This window comes from Callorhinus ursinus, unplaced genomic scaffold (genome assembly GCF_003265705.2).
Source record: "Callorhinus ursinus isolate GAN/ISIS: 27379988/994484 unplaced genomic scaffold, GSC_fseal_2.0 scaffold49, whole genome shotgun sequence".
NCBI lineage: Eukaryota > Metazoa > Chordata > Mammalia > Carnivora > Otariidae > Callorhinus > Callorhinus ursinus.
In genome coordinates, this window is record NW_027397111.1 from 8,951,592 (window position 1) to 8,968,051 (window position 16,460).

General features: G+C 54.5%; 1 protein-coding gene across 7 annotated transcripts in view; it reads right to left on the reverse strand.

Annotated features, from left to right (window-relative positions):
- Positions 1 to 16,460, reverse strand: part of TUB (TUB bipartite transcription factor) — a 79,869-nt gene that overhangs the window by 16,063 nt on the left and 47,346 nt on the right. The window contains exon 1 of one of the 7 annotated variants that reach the window (XM_025894272.2): positions 5,557 to 5,738. The exons of 5 other annotated variants lie outside the window; for them this stretch is intronic. In XM_025894272.2, the coding sequence (XP_025750057.1) occupies positions 5,557 to 5,594 (38 nt within the window). In that variant the 5' untranslated portion in view covers positions 5,595 to 5,738. Of the gene's footprint in view, positions 1 to 773; positions 794 to 5,556; positions 5,739 to 16,460 lie in introns of those variants that run through there. One more of the 7 variants, XM_073882972.1, reaches the window with a different exon arrangement.

A 16,460-nucleotide genomic window follows, 5' to 3' on the forward strand; every position in this document is an offset into this window, starting at 1 on the left:
AGATCCAGGAACGCACCGGCTACTGGCTCCTGAGGGTCGGAGAAACCCAGTCGGCCGTGTCCACCAATCCACCCATTCTGCCCAGGGCCAACGAAGTGGCCCTTCGCCTCCCAGGGAGACGGCCCCTCCATATCCCCTTGACTCCCCCGAGCTGCCCAACAGGTATCTGGAGAGAAAACCATGCTTGATAACGAACGAGAGCACGGGCACTGCTCCCAAGGGATGGAAAAGCCAGCCGTGGACAAGACATTTAGGAAGCCGGGACCCTGCCTCTCTTTAGACTCCACCCCCCGCATGCTCAGCTAACCCACCAGAGCTGACCAGAGCCCTGGGGGCCAGGCTACCTAGGGACAGCCCCGTACTCCAAGCCCAATTCACTCTCCCCTTTTATGCCCTCATTCCTTCCACTCAGTCACAGCAGAAGCTGCCCCCGCTGGACCCAGGGAGTCAGAGGAGGAAGGACCACCCAGGAGGCCAGGCTGCAAGCCCTGTACCTATGCCAGACTTCCCCACCCCGACCCGAGCACGCCCAGATCTGCCCCTAGTGGCTGCTTGGAACACCAGGGAAACACAGTAGGGTGGGAACAGGGGCAGCCCCAAAAGGGAGAAGCCCACAGCAGGGCTCACAGGAGTCCCAGCCTCCCAGGATGGGTCCTCTCCATTCCTGCCATGGGCTCCCAAACTTAGCACGTCATTAAAACTGCTATGCACATTCGGCCCTGACTTGGTGATTCTGAACTGATGGGGAAGTTAGCCCAGAATCAATCCCTCACCTCATTTTCTCTTTTGAAGCAAGAAACATAGGTGATTTTAATGTTGGTCATGCAAATGAGGGCCATGAGCCACAGCTGGTGATCTCTAAAGAACAAAAAAGAAATCTGAGAGTTGCTCAAAGTATGCAAATACAGCCTTCTGTTCAGATGGGGGAAGAAATCATAGTCTGTAGATCGATCAATCTTACACAGGTCCCAGGTAAGATCATGGAACAGATTCAATGAAGAGCTAGAAGACCTAGTGATCAGCAGGACTGAGCCCAGTCCACCAGCAAGTCAGGGCACATGCCCCCAGACCTACCAAACAGCCAAGCTGCCACATGGAATCACAAGCACCAGTGACAGTCACTAGTGGCAAGATAAAGCAACGTGAGTGGCGTGCTCCTCCAAAGAGACAGGTTTTTGCAACAATAAGGCATGCCATAATCAGGTTTCCAGCACCCTGCTTCCCTTGCTTAGCGTGTTTACTGATGACCTAAAGACAAGGCAGGCCTCACAGAAGACTTATAGGCGACACAAAGTCGAAGTGATACTAAACTGTTCATTAAGACAGTAGGACTAGGGGCGCCTGGGTGGCTCAGTTGGTTAAGCCACTGCCTTCGGCTCAGGTCATGATCCCGGAGTCCCTGGATCGAGTCCCGCATCGGGCTCCCCCTTCTCTGTGGGGAGCCTGCTTCTCCCTCTGCCTCTGCCTGCCACTCCCCCTGCTTGTGCTCACTCTGTCTCTCTCTCTATGTCAAATAAATAAAATATTAAAAAAAAAAAAGACAGTAGGACTTGAGAAGACACTGGAGAGCTTGCAGACTCTAACCAATGGAAACCTAACAGGAGAAGGTCATGTCTTACATGTGGGTCCCCAAACCCAGGTCTGCCCCACACAGGCAGAATGGGGGACACAGGGCTTGACATCAGCCTGATGAGACTTTGGAGTTCTGTTTACAGAGGCCTCAAGGTGATGAGTCAGTGAGCCAAAGCTGTCCCCCATGACAGGGAGGGCCCAAGGTCAACAACGGGAGCAGGGTCCCCAGCGAGGAAGTAAGAGCCTCCCTCTGCTCGGGGTGGGACAGCACCCAGGAAGCTGCAGGTGTCTCCAGATGCCTGCTGGAGGAGGGCAGAGACCAACCTGAGGGGAGCCGCACAGTCCCTGCTCACCGAGTCCTCTCTCTCACCCCTGTGTGCCCGCTCCTTCCACCCAAAGCAGCACCGGGACAACTTCCCCAGGGCGCTGGGGCTGGGAGTAGCCAGAGATTCTGCTCCTCCTCCCTGCTGCTGGAGGTGAGGCGGCCAACACAGCATCCCCGGCACCCTGAGGCTTCCCACACAGGCGGAGCTGGAAGAGCCAGGTCTTGCGTGGTCAGCAGTCCTTCCACTCCCCAGAAAGCGTCGTTCGGAAGTGGTGGGAGGACCCTCACAAGAGCCAAGAGGAGGGAAACCCCAGAGGCACGCTGAGGCTCACCCCAAGGAAGAGCTTTCTAACGGTCAGCCCCACGTGATGGAAGGGTGCATTCACACAGCGGACCCGACAGCCCGTACGCTGTAAGGGCCCTTCCAGCTGCGATGCTCATTCTCTGACTCAGGGCCACGCCTGCCCAGCACTATTCCTTTCCCTGAGGGGAGACCACATCCCTTGGGTGTGCTGAGAACCTGGGTGTACAGCCAGGAAAGCCAGAAAGTCTGAAAAGCCATCTGGGGATGCCTCTGACTCAAAGTCGTGCGCATCTTGTCTGTGCTGGGCCACGCCAGGCACACAGCCCAGAACCAAGTGGGGTCCCTGCTCTCCAGGAGTTCGGAGTCGGGTTGGGGGGAGACAGTGCAGAAAGAGCACTGAGGACCAGGCCCGCCATCGCTCCTGCGCTCTTAATGCTCCACCTGCAGCTCATAAAAGGTTGTGAAGCCAGGGAGAAGGGGCATTTAATACTCAAGAACACAGACGAAGAGAAAATGGCAGAAGTGAAAATTATTAGTACTACTAATAGAAAAAAGTCAAAAGGCAAAACATTATTCCAATCGTTCAACTTTATAAACTAAATGGCTCCCTTCTGAGTCAGAATGTGAGATTAATCCATGATCGTTATAAACTGAGCCACAATTACCCTTAAGAAGATTATCGCCAACTGGCAGTCGCTTCAAAGAAAATGAGCCAGGCCTAGGGAACGCAGGTGCAGCCATCACAGAGGGAGTAAAACCCCCACCAGGAGAGCTAACAAGAAATCGACCGACCTCTCTCCCCCAAACTAAACAACGCATTCCAGTTCTGACATACTGTGACACTGGGGAAACCTCATACCGAAACACGTGCCCACGTGCAAGTAAACGGCCTTGCCTGTCTTCTGCCCCAGTTTTCTGCGATCACACAGGCATGTGGCTTTAACTGCAATCAGCAGCCCAGTTAATGCGAGAGGCAATTTGCATCTCCTCTTCTCAGCTCTGGTCTCCCCGTTCTGGAGGTCTACACCCAAAGGCCAGTGCTTTCCCAGGCTCAGGGCATGTTCAGAAAGACCCCAGCAAGGCAGGAGAGATTCTGGCAACTTCTGACTATAGCCTGCCCCCAGCTCGAGACCCACCCTCCCTGCCACAGAGCAAGAAGGCAGGGGTGACAGAGCAATGGGACCACAAGCAGGTAGAGCCACAAGGGTGCCAAGCTGCTCCTCAGGGATAGGCTTCCAGGGTGATAGGATTCTGTGCTCCAGGCGGCGTGTTCGGGCCCAAGAAAGGAACTGGGGGATAGGGTGGTTGGGCCTAGGCTGGGGCAAGTGCCAAATCACCCCGTGAAGGATGCGAGTGCCCTGGGCGCTGCTGGAGGACAAAGCCATTTCCCAGAGACAAGCCCACCTCCCGAGGGGCCTCTTTCCTAGAGGCAGGCTTTCTCTAAGACTTGTGCACTTACTCTACACATTGTTCTGGTCTTTGGCTTCTGGAAGAGGCTTCCTTGACCCATGATCTGGCCTGGACCCCCATTCTGCCAGATCCTAAACACACCATCATATCCACAGCCACAAGTGCTGTCTCTTCCTGTCCTCCTAAGTCAGTCTGTGGCCACCACCCTGCCACGTGCCCCCCACCCATACTCGTACTTCCACAGCGTTAGAGGCCACTCAGCCTGCAGGTGCTCCCCAGGCACCTCTACTGGGCAGCTAGAAAAGGTTAATGGTACTCTGTGGGGCTGCACGGTCTTCTAGAAGGTCCTCGGCATAGATGTGTCAAGCCAGGATGCTCCACAAACTACCTGTGCCCCTAGCCTGGATGCCCGGTGCAGGGTAGCAGCTCCTGAGTCAGCAAAGCACCAGTCTCCTGATGAGAGTATCTCCCTGATCTATGGGACACTCTGAGGTGTAACTGCATTGTGTCTGCAGGAAACCCTAGGGGTGACTCGTGTGTGTGCACGTGTGTATGTTGGTGGGAGGGGCACCCACAAATTCCAACTTGGGAAGCCCTAGAGCCCCCAAAGGAGCTTAGAGACAGCAGTTCTCAGGAGAAACCCTGAATACCCAGGTCAGTGACAGGTGCTTGTTTGCAGAAGGATATGCTTTTAACAAGCCTCAGGCAGTTTCAGCTGGTTTTCCATTTTGGATGCTGTCTGGACAGACTCCTGGAAGAGCTCTGTCAGAAGTATTTTCTATCGGTGACTAGAATCAGGTCCCTTCCCAAGAGCTGGCTGTGTTACAAGGCAGGTCTTGAGGGTCTGCTCCTCCAACCCACAGGCATGAGCACCTCGGCAGGCAATAGCATAGTGGCCCTCAGCGGTCCAGCACCCATCTTACACACATGCCTCTCTGGGAGGCCTGGAGACAGCCCCGTAGCCCATGGCAACCAGGAGCCAATAGGTGGCCAAGGATCTGGCGCTACCATGACGATGAGCTCTATTCCAGGGGTAATGGAGAGAATGAAGAGTGGATGGGGGAAAGGCCTGCACCTGTATGAGAAGCCTCCAACACCCTTCCCCCACCCCGACCACGAGGCAACCAGCAAAGCCCATCTATCCTTGGGACAGACCACAGAGTCTGGGGAAAGCACAGGGTACCCGTGCTTTCATGAGTGCTCTTATGCATGTAAAGGCGGTCTATGTATTGTGAGTTGGTGGGTGTCCAGGTATAGACCTGTTCGCAAGTGGATTTCCGAGTCTCTGATAGGAGTAGTACCTGTGAGTGGGTAACGGGTGTCAGGTATTGTGCAAATACAGGATGTGTTATGGGCACAGAGAGCAGGAGTACACCTGTGTGAGACCAAGAATCAGTGTAGGTGGAGACGTATGGGGTGCATGTGTGTATGAGCGGCCTGTACTCTTGGTTCAGAACAACTGTCTCCAGGAATTCATGCTCTGCGTGTGTGAACAGACCAGCAGGAGTGTCTTTGGCCCGATGCACCCACGGGGGGTGCATGCCTGCAGCTGTACGGGTGCCTGTCCACAGCTACACCGGCGTGTGACCCGGTGTGCTGGGCCTAGGAGGGGGGCTCAGAGCAGTGCGCTCCCTCCCCGTGCGGCCACATGGCGCTGCCCAACCCAACACGGCCCACACAGGCCCAGAGCACTGGCCCCTTCCAGCAGCCCCGGCGGACGAGAGACGGAGCAGGGCAGGCCGGTTCAGTCCGCCCGGGGCCCAAAGTTGGGGTAGGAAGGCCCCGCGCCTCCAGCCCGCGCCCGCAGTGTGGGATGGGATGGGTACGGAGGCCCGGCACCCCGGGTCGGGGTGGTGGGCGCCGCTCGCCCCGAGCGCTGGAGGGTAGTGGGCCGAGCCCGCGCCCCCAAGCTGAAGGGGGGAGGGTGGGCTGGGCGCCCGCGTACCTGTAGGGAATCCAGTCGGAATGCGGCTTGGAAGTCATGTCTCCCGGGGGCGGGGCGGCGGCTGCGGCTCTGGAAGCCGGGGCCCGCGGGGGACGGCGCGGGGGCCCTGCTCAGCTCCCGGGCCGCCCCGGGCCGCATCCTCCCGGGCCGGGGCGCTGGGCCCCGCCGAGGCCCGCGCTGCACGCCGGGGCCCCGGCCGCGGGCCCGGCGAGCGGCTGTCTGCGCGGCGCGATGGGCGAAACGGCGGAGTGCGCGGGGCCGCGGCGGGCGTGCGCGCGCGTGGAGGCGGGAGAGGCCGGCCGGCACCGCCGGGCGCCACTGGAAGGGCTCGGTCCCGCGCCGAGGTGCCCGAGTGCTGCGTGGCGGCGGCCACGGTCCGCCCCCGCCCCCGCCCCCTCGCCCCGCCCCTGGCAGAGACCCCACCCCCGGCCGGCGCCGGCGTTCTGAACGCCCCCGCCCCCGCTCCTTCCCCGAAGGCCCGGGGGCTCCCGCGCCGCACACGTGACCGCGCCCGCGCCTGGGCTAAGGCCGCGGCCGCTGGGCGGGTCCCCAGACCTCCGAGCCTCAGTTTCTTTCTCTGTGAAGCGGGGATATTTCTAACTCCTACCTGCCTGCCTGGCTTACCTATCTCCACCAAGGGATGGGAACCGCTGCTTAGTTGGGGAATGGGAGGAGCAGTGGGGGGTGGGATCCTTCGGTGCGGGGAAAGAGCTGAGGCCTGAAAAGAACGGAAGAGGTCTGGGGGAACCTGCAGATCCGAAGCGTGGAGGCTGGCCTTCCCCTTTCTGCCCCTTCCACTCCCCCACCCCCCTTCCTCACAGGCCCCAGGAGAATCTTTGTTTTTTAGTAAGGAGCTGCTTTCTCAAAGCCGTGGGTCTTTCCCCTCTAAGCGGTAGCAGTCAGGAGAAGAGTAACATATGCTATTGCATTCCCAGCCCTTATAAATTTATATTATTTAAGCTCCACAACAGCCTTGAGAGGCAAGTATTTTATTCCTATTTCCAGAGAATAAAGCCTCAGTAATGCTAAGATGCCCAAGGACATAAAGCTACAAAGAGATAGAGCTGAAATGGAACCAGGGTCTCTGTCCTCCAAAGCTCTTTCTAGGGGCCACACTTAAAAGGAGGCAAAAACTTCTTTTAAAAGGTCATCTTAAAGTCTCTGGGTGCTGAGGAGGTCTTGGCTGTGACTCACACCAACTCTAAAGCCAGCCATGGCATGATGAGGTGAAGGACAGTGAATCCCCAGCTGGGGAGGAGAGAACAGGTGATTGGGCGGGGGTCTGCTGAGGGGCACAGTCTCCACACTCCATGTGGGTGTCCTCATGTGCACCCTGGATTCAGCAGCGCGCACACCCTGCAACCATGCAGGTCCCTGTGGTGCAAAATAGGCCATCAGGACTGCATGACTGGGTGGGAGAGTGTGAGAAGAACCAGCTGGGCTGAGAGAGGGCCCCATCCTGCTGCCCTAGGTCCACAGCCAGGACGCCCCACCCCAGAACTCTCCCAGCCTTTCAGCCTGGCCTGGCCTTCCCCATTAACTATTAAAAACAATAACCAAAATGTTTGGAGCATTAGCTGAGCTCCAGGTGCTCTCTACACTGTAACTCATTTCATCCTCACAGCCACCCTAGGAGGTGGATGCTATTATCATACCCATTTCACAGCAGAAGAAACTGGGGCACAGAGAAGGCAAAGATCTTGCCCGACGTCACAGAGCTGTTCAGTGGTGAAGCTAAGATCCCCACACAGCAGTCTGGGCCCACAGCCCTTGTCCTTAGCCTCCTTCCTGCCTAGCACGGTTCATGCCACATGCCACACACCCGGTCTCTTTCTTCAGGTTTCTGGAGTGCAGGACAGAAAAGATCCATCTCTGTCTGGCACAGCATCAATGGTCCCTGAAGGCTGTGACCTCTGATTATCAACCTCTAAGAGCTATCACTGTCACAGCGGATGGCGGGCAGACAAAAGAAATCACCCCAGAGTGAGGTGCAGGGGACAGAAAGCAGGGCTGTTTTCTCACCTGCCGGGACACTTGGCATGGGCCTCGGTTCCACCCGTTGGGTTCCCAGGAAGGTCAGCAGAAAGGGACTGGCCCCTGCTTTGGAGGCCAAAGCACTACCCTGAGGGCCTCTCTCCTTTAGGACAGAGCCCTGTGTCCCTGCCTAGCAACAAGAGGCTGGTCCCACCCTCCAGACCACCCTTTCCCAAACTGCAATCTGCAGCTACCACTTCAGGGATGACTGAGTAGAGCCTGGAAGACTACCCCTTCAAGGATGTGAATGCTTTCCCCATTTATTCCCAAATTATCTGACACTTTAAAGCAATCAGAATCAAGTTGGAAGGTCTCAGGAGCCTAAAGTAATTGAATCTATTAAATAGATACTTTGGGTTCTGTCCTGAGAGAGCAAAATCTGGAGGCAGAGTGAGGTGCAGAAATAAGACAGCTCCCCATGTCTCTTCCTGCAGAGGCTGTGCACGTGCCCATGGCATGTGTGGGAGCCAGTGGGACTGTGTGCCGTGTACCCACGAGTGTGCATGAGCGTGTATGTATAAGGTGTCCTTGCAGGATGGATCTGCACAAGAACATTTGTTGGACGGCATGGGGAGGATCTCAGTATGTGCTTCTGTGAGTTCTAAGGGGTGTGTAAGTGTTCACACTCAACTCAGAACTGGCAATGGGTTTTCCTGCTCAAATAGTTTCCCTGGGGACGCCTGGGTGGCTCAGTCGTTAAGCATCTGCCTTCGGCTCAGGTCATGATCCCAGGGTCCTGGGATGGAGCCCCGCATCGGGCTCCCTGCTCCACGGGAAGCCTGCTTCCCCCTCTCCCACTCCCGCTGCTTGTGTTCCCTCTCTCGCTGTCTCTCTCTGTCAAATATGTAAATCTTAAAAAAAAAAAAAAGCTTCCCTAGTTGACATTTTAAGTGTATGCCCTTGGCTTCCATTGAAAGGCCACTCCAGAAAGCCACATGAGGTAGATTGTACTAGGCCATGGTTAGAATACAGCTGTGCTATAGGGTGACCCTTGAGAAAGGGCCTAAGCTTTTCAGATTTAGCCTGCAGAACCAGGTGATTGCTACCAACGTGCCGCCACATAGCAAACCCAACGCCTGCCTCACCACCTGCCCAAATCCTGCAAGGGTGGATTTAAATTCTTGTTGCCTTGTAGGCATTTTCAAGATTTATATTTATTTATTTATTTGACAGAGAGATAGAGCGCGCATGGCAGGCAGAGGAAAAGTGAGAAGCAGACTCCCCGCCGAGCAGGGAGCCCGATGCAGGACTCGATCCCAGGACCCTGGGATCATGACCTGAGCCGAAGGCAGACGCTTAACGGACTGAGCCACCCAGGCGCCCCTGCCTTGTAGGCGTTTTCAAACATGGCCATGGTTTCCGAGGAGAGTGCAAGAGTTTAGGCCGAAGGAGACCCTCCCGTCTGCTACCCCAGCTGGAAGACCCCAGTGCAAGCCCCGCTCAGCAAGACTAGTTCACCCAAGAAGAAGGTTCGCACTTCTTTCGGCACCTTGCCACTTCATGTGGAATTTTCAATTTTCAGTTTCTAATTTAACAGTCGTATTGAGTGTGGCCCACCTCTAATCAATTTTGGAAGCAACAGGATATGAATAATAAGTGAATATCTATCCAGATCTGGCACCCAGTCCCAAGCTGCCCCACCTCAGAGCTTGGTGTTGCCTCCCTCGGGGCTGAGGAAGGCAAAGGACTCAACCCGCCCGGGCCCGCAGGTCCGTACAGGGCTCTGGCAGGCGGCCCGCCCGGTTCTGCCCCCAGGGAGCTTTCAGTCTGGTGGGAGAGATGCAGAGAAGCCAGGTGCTAGGGTTACAACACAGGTGTGCCAAGGGCTCCGGGCACAGAGGAGGGGTGGCTAGGGGTGGTGGGGGGAGGGAAGTCGGGGTAGGACAAATCTGCCCTGAGAGTGAAGAAGATGACATCTGAATTGGTCCTTGAAGGATGAGTAGGATTTTGACAGACTGATAAGAAAGGAAGCGGGGAGCTTTCCAGTTCCTGAGATTCTACAACCGGCCCGGTTCTGAGCTGGGCTCTTCTACCAAAGGGCATTCTAGACACAGAAGATGACGTGAGCGAAGCCACGGGGATATGAGAACATGTGACCAATGCAGTTGATAACCAAAATGCAAGCCCGTGTGGTAGCACGGGGGTGAGTGGTTCCACGTGGCAGAAGGGCCTAGAAAGTTAAGGTAGAGCTAGGTCACATGGCACCCTGAACACCAGGCTGAGGAGTTTGAATCTTATCCTATAACCAACAGGGAACCACTAAAGGATTTTAAGCCAAGAGTAACCTGCCCAGGTGTACTTTTAGAAAGATATAATTGGGAGCAAAACGGAGGACAGAAGGAGACAAGGCCAGACGTATGGACAACTGCTAGCTGGGTCATGGGAAAGTCCAGGACAGGCATGAGCAGACCCTAAACCAGAGCTCAGTGCCTTTTCAAAGCTGTTGAGCAGACATGAAGGCAAAATGGCAGCGTATGTATGGTGGCCAGATAGTGCCCTCCAAAATTTCCACTTAAATAACTGCAGAATATATGACGCCCACTGCCCCGTTTCTACCTGACTCAAAGGAGATGAATAGGCTTACTGATGTATTTGAAAAATGTAGGGTAAGCACTGGCAGAACTAAAAGCAATATGCCTATTTCCCAAATAACTGCAGGAGATAATAGCAAATTGAAATCTCCACCACCACCACCATCACCACAAGCATAGTCTAAAGAAAACATAAAATTGGGATGAAGCCAAATGAAATAGTGACGGACTGCGTGTAAGTGGGGGGCCTGTGGATGGGATCACACACGACCGTCACTGGTTGAGTGCATGCTCTGGGCCAGGCACTCGTCCCCGGGTTTCATACAAAGCAAATATGGGCAAGAGCGTGACGAAATGCAACTCTCCGGTCGAGGCGCCCAGTGAATAAATAACGCGTTGCCGAGCGTGGTGGGATGACCCCGAACAAACAGGACCTGGAAGAGAGGGGGAGGAAACCCGGGTCTGTACCATTAGCCGATGCCTACCTCTGAATTGTTAGAGGCTTAAGGGGAATTTGCAAGAGAGCCTCAGGGTCCAGTGGACCCTCTGTGGGAGCAGGGAAGGGTACATGGCCTTTGCCTCAAATCCAGAGAAGGAGGCTTGAAGGAGAACTCTCTAGGATGGTCCTGAGGTCCGTGGGGCACAGGCAGCGGATCCAGGCCTGCCAACCCGCAGAGCAGGGGGAGGGTGGCTGCCCTGCTGGCTGAGAGGGCTCTGCTGCTTCAGGGTCGGGTCTGTGTGCTTTTCCTGTGGACCAGTGTGGGTCCCAGCATGAGGGCCAGATGCTGTTATCTTAGATCTCAGCCGAGAGGGCCCCATTGTGGGAGGAGGTGACAGTGGGGAGGGGATGAGCCCAGGCTTCCCAGGGCCTGAGAAAGCAACCAGAGTGTCCTGTGGAGCTATGGGGAGCAAGGATCACCCGCATCAAGGGAGCTGAGCTTACGGAGACAGCCCAAGCGATGGAGTGGTGTCCAAGAACCCCAAAAAGCACCCAGAGGAGGGGGGCGGAAAGAATTTTCCTGCTCCTCTCCTCTCTTCTTCCCCTCCCTCCCCTCCCGCTGGACCCTGGAAAGGGTCAGAACTGCAAGCTGGACCCTCTCCAGCAGGCAGCTGGCTCACAGAACACCGTGATGGGCAAGAAGAGTTGGTGTAAACCTGAAATTCAAAGATTTTTTTTTTATCACAATAGACAGGACGTATGAATTACTGACAGGACAACCTTTGGTTACCTGGAAATGACCAGAGAAGTCATGGGACTTACCCTCAATTTCATCTAGGTTGGGGTGGGGGGGGAGCAGTCCCAGAGAATAAAACTGAAGAGACCGTGGGAGACAAACATAAAGTTTGCTTTATGATTACATCTCATGAGTCATGCCTGTTCAACCTAACAGTTACACATGGCTCCGCTCACTGAATCTTCACAACACCACTATGAGGTAGGTACTATTATTATCCCCATTTTACAGGTAAAGAAATGGGAGGTTACATAACCTGCTCGAAGTCACACAGATAATAAGTGGGAGAGTTCAAATTCCAGCTCGGGCACCAGAGAGTTCTAGAGCCACAGGCTTAATTGCAACCTCTAGAGAAAACGAGATGATGGGAACCTTAGCCCTTTGACTCATTAATTCCTGTTCTAGAAACCTGACCAAGGGAAACATGCAATGGTGTCAAAAGTTTACGAACAGAGATCGTGGGCACCACTTTCTAACCGTTTCTAACGGGAGAAATCGGCAGGAGTAGGGGGTACGAAATGCCTATCATTTGGGACTTGGTTTTAAGTGAAGCATTCTGTGTTCACACACTAGATCATTAGGCATCCTTTACAGGGAGGTTTTAACGACAGCGGGGGGTCGGGAGGGAGCAGGTTTACAAGATGGGATACGATACCGGACATAATGTGCTCTGAGGAAGCTCCTCGTGCTGGCACATGCGTGCGTGGGCTCATAAAAAGCTGCCTGGGGGGAGAGAGACACAGTCGAGTGCCATCAGCTAGGCCACCCGAGGACCCCATCCTCTCTGCGGGTGGATCCTGGTTCCAGGTGCTGGCTTCCTCACAACTCTGGTTTTCGGCTCCTGTGAGGGCCTAGTAACCCCTAAAGAGCCCAGACGACACCCCTGGGCCCCCGTAGGTGGGAGAGGGACAGTAAATACCGTCCATGCACAGTGGGTTTTGTAAGTAAATAAATATTCTGGAAGCTGTGCAGCTGAAATCTCCTTAGGCACCTAGCGGAGCATGATCTATCACCAAGACGACCCCCAGGTGCCACACTGTAATGTGTGCGGGCATTGGAAACGCCTGCAATTTGGGGCCAGGTTATTTATCTTGGAGGGGCACAGGGGATGTGGGGGAAGGATGCTGAATCTTAATACCTGCCCCGTGTCCCCCTTCCCCGGCTCCACTCTGAGAATCGGCTGAGTTTTGGACGGGGAGGCGGGGCGCTCAGTGGCCCAGTCCTGGACAAGCTGTCACTCCCAGACAAGTGTTCCCCCCCTCCCCCCGCTCCCCCCCTCCCCCCACTTCCTGACAGAGCTTCTAGGCCCTGCTCTCCAGGGAGCAGGGGCTGAGGTTATAAACACAAAAAGGCTTCTGAGAAGGAGCCGCCAGGCCCCTGTGCTCAGCCTGCGGGAGGGGTCTGTTTTACCAGCATTATTGGATTTGCAGATAAGCAACAAGGAATTAAGCTGATCAGGAAGAGAGAGACAGAGCTGTCATTTGTTCATAATGCAGGATTTATCTAGCAGAGCCCTCTCCTTTGTCAAACAAAGAGCCAGTGCCTTCATATCCTCCAGCAAAGAACATTTTATTTTGTAACCTTTCAGAAAAGCCTATGAGTGTGCGTTTTTGACCTGTTATTCTTCTTCACCTAAGAAAACCTTGGTTATTTAAAATGTGAAATACATTTTAAACAATCCTACTCTGAATTCATAAACCCATCTCTCTAGCAAGAGGAATCAGACCCTGAAATGCAATTTAAACTATTGCAAAGTTTATTACTCCCAATATACCAATATTTCACTCCACGGCCTTCCCTCTTGCTGAGGATGGTTCATAAATATCAGACTGGCCGCACCAGGTTACTGAGGACGCAGCGTCCTGAAAGGCAGTGCTATGGGACTGAAGTCAATAGTTTTGCCTCTCTGGCTCAGGTTTCCTATCTCTGAAATGGGGATAAAAGTTCCAGCACCTCTAACAGTAGTGAGTATAGAAGAAAGAACAGCAGACCCAGGTTCCGGGACTGGCTCTGTCACAATGTGACCTTGAGTGAGCAGAGGTCCTCTCTGTGCCTCGTGGAAATCAGGGGGTGGAACCATCTTGAAGCCTACCTCCCCCAGCCCTAAATTTCTCCGATATTTTGACTTTGCAGCCCGAGACAAAAGACAGTTATGGCTTGCTCAACTCTGAACTAAGGATAAAAGTCTTGCATTTTATAGAAGAAATACACAAGAGTGAAAACACGCTAGGTGTAGGAGAGGGACTCTTGTCCTCTCTGTGCTGCCAACTCACTGGGTGGCCAGGGACCACCGGCCCAGACTTGCCTCAGTTTCCTCATCCGTGAAGCGGACAACGCACGTCTTGCCTACCGCGCAGGGTGTGAGTGGCTGAACGGAGAGAAGGAGCGTGACTGCTGTGCGGGAAGGCGGAAGCGCCATGGAGGGGTGACGAGGATGGCAGTGAGAGCTCCCACCTAGCGAGCCTCCACCCGGGCGAGCGCCGTGCCAGGCAGTGCTGCATCATCTCCCTGCTCACAGCACCCCGAGGAGCCAGCACACAGGGGGAGGCAGAAGCGCTCCGGCTCTCACAACAGCCGGGATTTACTCGGTCCCGACCAAACGCTATGCCTCAGAGCCCCCGGCTCGGCTGAGGAGGGGGACAGAAGTCCCAGGGGCGGCTCCTGGGCCTGGGCTCTAGGAGGGAGGAGAGGGCCACCCACCCCTCCTCGTCGCCTAGCTCTGCCACAGGGAGGAGGCCCCGTGGAGCCCCTTCCAGGCTTCCTTGGAGGAAGGAAGGGCCGGACGGCTGGTGGGCCCGGGGTGGGGCAGCACCCACTTCTGCCCTCCCCCAACCCCGGGCTGTTTCGGACCCCTCTGCCTCTCTCCCTGATTCCCGGCCCCCCTCACAGCCCACCTTCCTGTGCGTCTCCTCAGCAGGCACCACCCTCCCCACTGCCACAGAGCCCGCGCCTTCCTGACCCCAACACCTGGAGGCTGGCGGGGAGGGGCACCTTGGGGACAGGGGTTCCGCTCAGCAGGACAAGGCCCTGGATTCTGACCTGGTCATCGTAGGCCAGTTGGCCCTGTCCTGGCCCTCACACTCATCAGGACTTCTGGGGTCTCCCTGGGCAAGCCGGGCCCGCCCTTCGAATAGACTTCGGAGGTCTCCATTCTGCAGGGGGTGGGACCCTAGGAGGTGCCCAGTCACTCACCTGCTCTGCCCCAGCCTCCTGACCACCTGCTCCCAAATCCCCCAGCTCTCTGTAATGTGTCCCAGCTCCCTATACTCTCATCACAGCCCGTCTGGTTTTCGTGAGCTATCTGTACCCATTCCCCTGGCTCCACCAACTTGTTCTCAGCTTTGCCCCACCCCACCTCTCAGCTGTGACACAGAGCGGGATCCTCCCCGGCCCCCCACCAGGACAGGCAGCCAGACACTTTTGGATGTTGCTGGCCACACCCTCCCTTGCACTGAAGATGCCACTAAGGTCTGGATGTTGGGGAACCTGAGATCTAGGTGTCAGTCCCCAGCCGCCCATGTGACAGCAGACAAGTCCCAGTTTTCTTGGCCTCGACATACCAATTTATAAGATGGGGGGGTTGATGTCTAGGGCCCCCAAGATCACTAGAGTTCCATTATCTAGAGCCTCATCAGACAATTTACATGAAAAGGACATGCATTTCTTACCTCCTGCCCCAACTGCCTTTGGAGAGCAGAGTAGAGAACACTCAGATCAGGCTCACCTTGCTCTCATACCCCCCAAGCAAGGTATGATGAGCAGAGACTTATCCCTTACCCAGTCACACACCCGGAAGACAGACAGAAGGTGCAGAATGCACCCTAGCAAGGGAGTCTGAATTCCCTCCCTCCCTCCCTCCCCATGAAAAAGAGTAGACGTGATGTGCACATAAGAACAACCCAATGGAAAAGTGAACAGACAAGTCCCAGAGAAACTCCAAACAGCCACAAACACGTGGGAAAACGGGTAGCTTGATATCTCCCCCATCCTGGTATCCAATCCCTCAGCTGGTCCCATTGATATGAAACACTAAGTATCTCTTTAATTGGTCCCCTTCTCCCCACCTCCAAGGCTACCACCATGGCCACTACTCCACCTGTGGCATGGAACAGCCTGTGGTGCTTCAGAGCGGACTCGAGCCAGATCTGCTGGTTCCACACCAGGCTGTGCCACGAACCACCTGTGTGCCCAGGGACTTGAGAGTTAATACACACAAGCCACTGGAAGCAGCACCTGGGACACAAGGAGGAGATGGATGACTTAGCTGTTACATAATGCTGTGCGCCCCCTTTCCCTCTGGCCGCCCTGCAGTCTCTTCTCACATGGCGGCAAGAATGATCTCTTCACCGTTCAAATCTGCCTTTGCACCTGCTGCTTCCAATCCTTCCCTGACTTCCCTTGCTTACAGACCAAACATTTTAGAGTGTCTCCGAAGCCAATCACGTTGCTCTCCATACTGGTCCGCCTTCAGACAAGCCGTGCTCACACCCTCTCCAGCTCTGCAGGTGCCATCTCTTTGGTCTGGAATCCACCAGTCCCAGTCCCAAGCCCTGTTGCCCAGCCCAAGGCTGTGGCTCCATGGGGATGGAATGGGCCCAACTACCTGTATTTTTAGAAAGTTCCTGAGGGCAACACTGATGAATAGTCATTAATCTACTATATTAGAAAGGAGGAGTCATAATTTATATTATCATAAGTGACACACTGTATGGGAGATCCTGAGAAGACATGAGGGAATCAACGAGAAAACCTCTAGAATCAGAAAGTTCGACAGTTGCCAGATAAAAAGATAAAAAGAAAATAGCCAATAACATTTCTGTTATTATTATAATGTTTTCCAGAATGAAAATGAAGATATTTCATTTACAATGGCAAGACTATGTGTGAAATGCTTTAAAGTAATATTAATGAGACTTATTTGTGATTCATATGAAGGAAATGATAAAATACTTGAGAGTTAGAAAAAGGACATGAGTAAGTGGAGATCCCTAGTATATTCCTATGTGATAAGAAGACTATTTTAAAGAGAGTAATTCTTCCCAGATTACATTTCATTTATTTTTTTAAAAGATTTTTTATTTTATTTATTTGAGAGAGAGAGAGA